Below are 9,355 nucleotides of genomic sequence, written 5' to 3'. Positions count from 1 at the left end.
TAAGAGTATTTTCCCTCATTTACCGGGCAAAGTTCTTGGTCCTTGCTATGCCTTTTAATGGCTAAGATTCCTAGCCTGTGTCATGCTCATCTACTAAAGTAACTGTTTAGGTAAAAATTATCAAAGTCACGGCCGACATTAAAACTAACGACCAAGTATATATCGTGGATAAAAAATGTCGATCAAATACATTGAGACTAGTGATCGTCACTATTGACAATAAATGTATGACAAAATGTACGACTAAAGATACTTATATTATTGGTCGCCATTAAGTAACGATGATTGCATGTTTCTTACATTTGTCGCCATTAACTATCGACAAACAACGTTCTATAGTGTTTAATACATGTCTTCCCATATTTAACAATGACGGACATAACTGAAAGCAAGCATTAAGACCATTAAAGACAAAGACCGTTGCTGATATCAAGGCTCATAAAGAAAGACATAAGCTACATTTGAAGCATACATGCAACATATGAAGTTCACTCAAAGCACACTTGGAGCTCTCAAGCAAACTCGAGTTTTCTTTACTTACAGTCATATTATAATCTTAATACTTACGACCATTGTCATACAAAGGACGACGTCCCTGTTTGACGTCACTGGTGACTTGACAATCTTAAGGGAGCGTTTCGTTCGTCGGAATCTGGTGAAATTGGAATGGTCAATTCCGTTGACCAAATTCCATTCAAACGTTTGGCTACCCATGGAATGGAATTGAATTCCAAAGATTCCATCATTTGAGGATTTCATCATTCCTTCCTAAAAATGATGGAATTGAAATCAATTCCATCCAAAATTGTGTAAACGACAAAAAAAATACCCTCATGATGCTTCCAGTTTCATCATCGATCGATCGATTACTGCTTGTTTCCAATTTCTGCTTATGATGCTCTCCCTCCAAACTCTCGATTCAATATCAAACCCAATGTAAATGCAAAACCAAAATCAAACTCTCTATATTAAACCATTTGTGGCTTGTGAAGCAGCAACCAAGAAGCTTCCCTTTCTGGTTGAAGCATCATCGGAGATGGAGAAAGGGAAAATACAACCAATAGCGATAAAATTAATCAAAAAAAGCTTGGTTCAATCATTCTCCAAAATTTTATGATGTGTACCGAAGCCAACGTTACAAAGGGGACCTTATGCTAAATTAATTAAGTTATTTCCTATTCTTTCAGTTTATGTTTAGATTGTGTGTCAAGGAGTTGTTCCTAAAATAAAGGAGTGGTGATCCATGATCTCCACCATGTGAGTAGTGGTTAATTGCAATTTCCTTTATATATATTCGTTTGGATTATTAATGGATTATTCAGAAAATTGTCCAAAATCCTCTTCCTTAATTTCTCTTTGTTTCCCTTCTTAATTTCTGGCTATGGAATCTGATTGATCGGACCACATTAGTGGTATCAAAGCAGTCGTGATCCAATGGAAACCCGTAACAAGAAAACGCTCGAGTAGTTCCAGCAGGAGACGCACGATCGATTCGCAAAAGTTAACGACATGTCCCAGCAGTTAATGAACGAATTCCAGACCATCAAGCATGAACAGCACGGTGAGGGTAGTTCAAGTGGCAAGCTATCCCCTCGGGTGATACGGCCAAACCGTACCACAAGCTTCAGTTTCCTCGTTTCAGCGGAGGAGACCCAACTGGTTGGTTGTACCAGGCCTCCCAATACTTTGAATTTCAGAGTGTTGCTCCGGAGGAACAGGTCAATTTGGCTTCGATCCATCTCGACGGTATTGCCCTACAATGGCACCGTTGGTTCACAAAACTTAAAGGACCAGTGACTTGGCGGAGTTTTCTCAGGCGTTGTTGGCATGCTTTGAGACGACGGATTATGAAAATTCGGTCGAAGCTCTTTCCCGACTAAAACATACGACAACGGTAGCACAGTATCAGGAGTCATTCGAGAAGTTGTCTCATCAGGTGGATGGACTTCCCGAAGACTTTTTAATGGCATGTTACATTGGGGGTCTCAAGGATGAGGTCAGATTGGAAGTCAAGATGAAGAAGCCTCTATCCCTTATCGATGCGATGGGGTCGTCAAGAATGGCATAAGAGAAAGTGGGCCTCGCTAGAAAACAGTCCCAGCCCATCCGTTTCTCCATCACTTCTTCTGTGGGCCGTTTAACTCCCACCGATTTCGCTGGGATATTAGGCCCAGGCCCAACCACCACTTTAGTTTTACCTATCCCTTCTCCTACTCGCATAATCTCAAACACAGAAGCTAAAGCACGTCGTGAGAAGGGTTTGTGTTACCATTGCGATGAAAAGTACTTACCCGGCCATCGATGCACCAAACCTCAATTCTTCATGATACACGATGTTGGGGAAGGCGAAGAAACGCCTCCGACCACCGAGTCAGCAGCTGCCGATTACAGTGAACCCCAGGCCGAAGTCTCCTTCCACGCAATTACAGGTACTATTCATCGTCAAACGTTACGGTTGCTCAGCAAGATTAAGAACAAAGATGTAGTGGTCCTAATTGATGGAGGTAGTACCCATAACTTCATTGACCAGACATTGGTCGACCGATTTGGCCTAATTATTGATCGGGATATCACTTTTGAGGTTATAGTAGGAAATCGGGAAAAGGAGCTATGCCCAGGCCGTGTTAAAGAACTTTTACTCATTATACAGGGGTATACAATTTCGACAGACTTTTGGGTTTTACCTGTAGCCGCTTGCCCTGTTGTTTTGGGGGTTCAATGGCTCAAGACTTTGGGTCCGGTGGAAACAGACTATCAGAAACTCACAATTGGGTTCAAGTTAGCTAGTGCAACACATACCCTTCAGGGACTCAAGGCCACCGAACTACAGGCGGTACCCGACCATGAACTAGTAGCCTTGCATGGGTTAGCTTATCTCTTATAGATTGAGCCTTTTGGTGTGACCGAGCCGACGGGTCATGTTCCTTGTTTGGCCATCCAGGAATTACTAAAACAGTACGATCGCGTTTTTCAGGATCCCCAGGGTCTTCTGCTGATTCGTTCCCACGACCACCAAATACCTTTATTGCCTAATGCCCGACCGGTGAGCTCTCGTCCTTACCGCCAGCCTTATTACCAGAAATCAGAAATTGAGAAACAAGTACGGGAATTGCTTCACCAAGGTTTAATCAGACCTAGCCATAGTCCGTTCGCATCACCGGTGCTACTAGTTAAAAAAAGTGATGGGACTTGGCGATTCTGTGTAGATTATCGGGCCTTGAATGATATAACCATCAAAGATAAGTATCCAATTCCGGTCATTAACGAGCTACTGGATGAATTATATGGAGCCACTATTTTTTTCAAAATTGGACCTTTGGTCCGGATACTATCAGATACGAGTACGTGAGCAAGATATTTGTAAAACAGCTTTCCAGACTCATGAAGGGCATTATGAGTTTGTAGTGATGCCTTTCGGGCTTACGAACGCACCGGCAACCTTCCAGAGTTTAATGAATGACCTCTTCCGGCCCCACTTACGTAAGTTTGTACTTGTGTTTTTCGATGATATATTGGTCTATTCAAGAACCTTAGATGATCACTTGCAACATTTGTCTACTGTTTTGGAGATTTTGGCTACTAACAGGCTTTATGCCAAAATTACCAAATGTTGTTTTGGGGTATCCAAAGTCAATTATTTGGGCTATGTCATCTCCTCTTCTGGGGTGGCAGTTGACCATTCCAAGGTCCAAGCTGTGTTAGATTGGCCGACCCCGAAAAATGCTAAAGGGGTACGTGGGTTTTTAGGCCTTGCGGGGTATTATCAGAAGTTTATTAAACATTTTGGTACCATGGCAGCCCTTCTTCATAAATTGGTGGGAAAAACGCCATTTTATTGGAATTCAGTACCCGAAAAAGCTTTTCAACAGCTCAAGCAATCTCTCACGACCACTCCAACGTTGGGGTTACCGGATTGGTCTAAGTCTTTTACTGTGGAATGTGATGCTAGTGGGGTGGGTATTGGGGACATCCTTACTCAGCAGGGTCGTCCAATCGCGTATTATAGTGCCCCACTAAAAGGGTCCATGTTGGCTTGGTCCACTTATGAAAAAGAAATGTTGGCAATAGTCAGGGCGGTCAGGAAATGGAAATCGTATTTGTTAGGGCAGCCTTTTGTGGTCAAGACGGACCACATTAGCCTTAAGTATTTATTAGATCAGCGAGTTTCCACATCGGCCCAAGCTCGATGGCTTCCGAAGCTAATGGGTTATGATTTCCGGGTTGAGTATAAAAAGGGGGTGACTAATATAGGGGCAGATGCATTAGCGAGGCAACCCGAGTTTAGTTTCTTGGCCGTTTCACATGTTACAGCGGGCTGGTGGGTAGAGTTGCAACATGATGTAAAGCGGGATACTTACTATCATAATTTACCGGGGTGTTTTCCTACAAACGCCAGATCTCACTTGGTGCAACGGGACGGGGTTTGGTTTCGTGGGGATGTAATTTTGTTGATCCCAACCTCATCTCTTATTTCTAAAGTATTGCAACATTGTCATGCTTCTCCTGAAGGAGGACATTTTGGATTCCACAAAACTTTGGCTCGGGTAAAGGAGAGTTTTTGGTGGTCCGGGATCAAAGAAGGGGTGAAAAGGTTTATTCAAGTTTGTCATATATGGCAAAGATTCAAAACAGAAAGTTGCCGACCCGCTGGTTTGCTCCAACCGCTGCCGATTCCATCTCGAATTTGGGAAGATATTAGTATGGATTTTATAGAAGGGTTGCCTCCTTCTAACGGGTTCACTACCATCATGGTAGTTGTTGACCGCCTATCTAAGTATGCTCATTTTGTGCTGATCAAACACCCATTTACTGCAGCTACGATCGCTAAAGAGTTTGTATCACTTGTTGTCAAGTTGCATGGCATTCCTTCCACAATAGTAAGTGACCGAGATAAAGTCTTTATTAGTTCATTCTGGTAAGCACTTTTTAAACTACAGGGAACAGATTTATGTTTAAGTTCTAGCTACCATCCCCAAACGGATGGTCAAACGGAAGTAGTCAACCGAACCCTTGAGCAGTACCTACGTTGTTTTGCGGGAGACCGACCAAAAAAATGGGCAGATTGGCTCTCATGGGTAGAATTTAGTTATAACACATCAGTTCATTCGACCACCAAAATGACCCCTTTCGAGGTTGTGTATGGCCACCCACCTCCTCAGGTTCTTACGTATGTTCCAGGAACTTCTAAAGTTCAAGCTGTTGAGGAGTTTTTGATTGATCGGGACAAGTTATTGTGTGACTTACGTTCCAATTTGTTGGTAGCTAGGGACCGAATGAAGTCTAAAGCTGATTCAAAGAGACGTGAAGTGGAGTTTTCTGTGGGAGACATGGTTTATTGAAGCTTCAACCGTACAGGCAGTCGACAGTAGCAGTCCGTTTATCGGCCAAAGTAGGCCCTAAGTTTTTTGGTCCATATAAAATTATTCAACGTGTGGGGCCTGTTGTGTACCGGTTAGAGCTTCCACCCGAGGCCCTTATCCATAATGTGTTCCATGTGAGTTTATTTAAAGAATGCAAAGGTGATCCTCCCATTCCAGTTTCATCCGAAGCCAGTCCAGCGGTCCTGCCACCAACCAGGCCACTACTGAGGCTGTCTTAGAGGAAAGGGTGGTAAAAAAGGGAAAGTATAGGCCAAAGACGGAAGTTTTGGTTAAATGGAAGGGGTTTCCTCGCGAAGATGCTACTTGGGAGACTAAAAGGCGTTTTCAGAAGGCGTATCCCGACTTTCGCCTTGAGGACAAGGCGAATTCAAGCGATGGGGATATTGATGTGTACCGGAGCCAACGTTACAAAGGGGACCTTATGCTAAATTAATTAAGTTATTTCCTATTCTTTCAGTTTATGTTTAGCTTGTGTGTCAAGGAGTTGTTCCTAAAATAAAGGAGTGGTGATCCATGATCTCCTCCATGTGAGTAGTGGTTAATTGCAATTTACTTTATATGTATTCGTTTGGATTATTAATGGATTATTCAGAAAATTGTCCCAAATCCTCTTCCTTAATTTCTCTCTGTTTCCCTTCTTAATTTCTGGCTATGGAATCTGATTGATCAGACCACATCATTTTATTATTAGAATGGAACCAGTTCTGAGAACTCGTCGGTTTCATTCTTCTCTATTGTAATCCAAACCCGCTATTGTTTTCTCTTTCACCATTTCTGTTTTAGAAAAATCCTGGATCTATCAGTATGAGATCGACAAAGCTTCCCCCAAATGAAGAAGGGCTAGAGAAATCAAAACCTTAACCCACCAAATGAAGAACCGATGAACTCCGGCTATCGAAATCCACCATATCCTGGCCGACAGATACAACCACTTTTTTGCTATCGATAGAGACAACCAAGAAGAGGCCGACTCGGGTTGAGCTTCAACAAAACAAAAAGATACTGAAGATAGAGGTGTTGTGAGTGAGAGAAGTAAGCATCGAAGTTGTAGGAGGGGTGACCGACGCCGGAGAAGAGAGGCTAGTGAAAAATCAAAACACTTGTGATGAAAATGATGAAATTAGGGTTCAGTTGGATGCTTTCGTTTGATTTTTTCAAAATAGAAAGAAAAAACCCTAGAATCAAAATCCAAAAAAAAACTCACAAAAAGGTGAAGAAATCCCCAGAAAGGGTATTTTTGTCCATTTTTATCATTCAATTCCAATTATGTTGCAAACCAAACATGCAGATTCCTATTCATTAAACATATTACATTTCATTCCTGTCAACCAAACACTTGGTCAAACTTGATAACATTCAATTCCAATTTCTTTCAGATTCCAATTCCTTTGACAGATTATATTCCTTCATAAATCATTTTGCAAACCAAACACCCCTAAGTGTCGTCCGCGGTTTTACCCTCGATATGGATTAATAGCGTCACCAAATCCTTGTGTTTTATTTACTTTCTTTTGATTGTCGTGTGTTTATCGAAGAATATGATCTTCAGTTGTTAAAGCTCCACAACAACCTTAAGTTATTTATGTAAAGTATTTTTGCCATAAACAATAACTAATATCCAGTAAGCGTTTACCCCATAAGTGTTCAATAAACGGCCGTTTAGAAATATAACTCGTAACCTTATAGTTTCTTCTCATTAAAACATGTCAATTACTGCAACTAGACCCTGTAAATTGTTTAGACGAAGCCATTGGCAGTGCCACCAAGTTTAAAGGTTGTACCACAATTTGTGATGGCCGAATACATTAAATCCCGGTTCACCAATTACATCAAACTCAAGTTAAACACTCTACGCATCTATAATGATTTTAGAACATCTTTTTGATAATTTAAAACCAATTTCACAAAAAAAAAATGTAAAAGCGAAAATAACCATATATCTTGAAATTCATATTCCCGTTTATACACCATGTTGTCACACACGAACACATCATCAAAAGATCCCATCGTCTGATGTATTTTAGTGTTTTTCCTTTTTTTGATGGATCGACAGTCTAAATGATTCATATTTAAGCAACGTGAATCACAACATAAGTTGACACCCGATCTAAGTTATCTCAAACAAAATGACCTTTTTGCCCTTGGCATTCACCATATCTTCCAAAATCCAATTTTAAGTGTTACTTTTTTTTTAATGTTAATTTCGGGTACAATTGTACACTTCCACAAGAAACAAACAACACCTGATAACCACGTATGTACGAGCATCCAAGGTAACCCACAAGGTAGGGCATGATGGTCATTTAATATTATATAAATAATTTAGAAAGGTTATTTTTACAAATAATTTTTAAAAAAATAAAGACTTTGGAAGTACATACAAATACATTCATGGGATGTGTATTAAGGCATAATGAGTTAAATGTTTGAATTACTTATTCATTCAGTTATATACAAGTGATTTTTACGGCTTAATCATTAAGTCGTTGAGCCAAAATGGCAATATCGAATATAAAGGTTTGATTATTAGTGAAGTAACATGACTTAGAGCTTATTCCGTCGGTCCATACATGTATGTTTGATATTAGCTTAATAATATAGAAAAACATCTTATTCGGTAAGACTTTATTCATATCCGGATAAATGGATGTTGTTGTTTACTTTTTTTATCTGAACCAACCATCTGAATAATATAAATGACCGATTTATTCCCCAATATTAATTATTTGTACAACAATACAAAAAATCATAAAGAGACCGAAGATGAGGTGTCTCATATGGGAAAGAGGTAATGTTTTTAAATAAGGGGTAGGGGCGTCATTTTTGTGACTGAATGGGGACAACGCACCATTTCTATATGTACGATTAAGTCATGTTCTGTGCGAATAAGGCGTAAATAAACAACCCAAATGAGTTGTACGAATAAATCAGATAGACCAATAAGCCTAATTAAAAAGCAAACTAACCCGTTGCTAATTTACCCAATTATTAGAAGGAATTTTGATACAAAAACTGTATATTCCAAAAATGCCCTTAATCATCAAATCAAATTTCATATTAACAAAAGAGATTGATGGGTCTCTCTCTCATACACTAGTAAAAGGAAAATTGGAAAATGGAAAACCATAAACATGGTGGAAAAGTGACCAGACGACGCCGTACGGTGAAAAAGTTAGCCTACGATGCGTCTCACAGCCACATGGGTGGAGGCTCGTTCAAATCTATACCCAATCCACGTCTCACAATCCCCAAAAAACCCGCCGTTTTCCCACCATCTGAACCACCCTCCTCCACCGCACGCTCACCACCATTGCCCACCACAACGGCGGAGCAACACCCACCGCCACCGTGGTGGCGATCTCTAACCACGCCGGTATGAAATAACTCCAACTCCCTTCCAACCATCACTTGCCGGCTTGGCGGTGCAGCCACCCACCTGATATGTTGGTGGTGGTGGTGGATGGACGGAAAGTTGTTGAGGTCAAGTGATAGAGATGGCGGAGACGGCGGTGGAGAAGGGAAGTTGGTCTTGGCTTTGGGGCCACGGAGAGAACGGGCGGCGCCGTCGTAGGCTAAAGCAGCTTCCTCCGGTGTGTCAAATGTTCCTAACCAAACACGGGTTTTCTTCCAGGGATCACGTATCTCCGCCGCGTAACGCCCCCACGGCCTCTTTCTAACGCCCCTGTAGTGCGCCGGCGACGCCATGGACGAAAAAAGTAAAGCTTTTTTGGAGAGATGAAAATGTGGGAAGAAGAAAGAGAGTGTGAAGGGAGGGTAGGGGGTGGATGGTGTGTGTAAAATATATAGGTAAAATATATTTAATAAATCCTAAATAATAATATTTATTTCTTTTTAAATTAATTATATATATTTTTATTTTCGTTTAAAATAAAATATTTATTATTAAGAATAAATTTTCATTTTTTCATTTTACTTTTAAGTATGAAACGAATAAAAATTTATTTTTTTATTAT

At 40.7% G+C, this 9,355-nt stretch overlaps 1 protein-coding gene across 1 annotated transcript; it reads right to left on the bottom strand.

The window, feature by feature from the left end:
• Positions 1–8,353: 8,353 nt before the first annotated feature.
• On the bottom strand, positions 8,354–9,136 carry LOC112526910 (ethylene-responsive transcription factor 12-like). Its single transcript, XM_025137353.1, has one exon. The coding sequence runs from the start codon at positions 9,084–9,086 to the stop codon at positions 8,571–8,573; it is 516 nt and encodes a 171-aa protein (XP_024993121.1). The 5' UTR covers positions 9,087–9,136; the 3' UTR covers positions 8,354–8,570.
• Positions 9,137–9,355: the final 219 nt, after the last annotated feature.

Source organism: Cynara cardunculus (assembly GCF_001531365.2).
Source record: "Cynara cardunculus var. scolymus isolate 2C chromosome LG 14, CcrdV1, whole genome shotgun sequence".
Taxonomy (NCBI): Eukaryota; Viridiplantae; Streptophyta; class Magnoliopsida; order Asterales; family Asteraceae; genus Cynara; species Cynara cardunculus.
This window is presented reverse-complemented; position numbering and strand designations above follow the sequence as displayed.

Bases quoted from the DNA above. Each gene is read 5' to 3' on its own strand.
- LOC112526910 (XM_025137353.1), bottom strand. From the start codon at position 9,086: ATGGCGTCGCCGGCGCACTACAGGGGCGTTAGAAAGAGGCCGTGGGGG.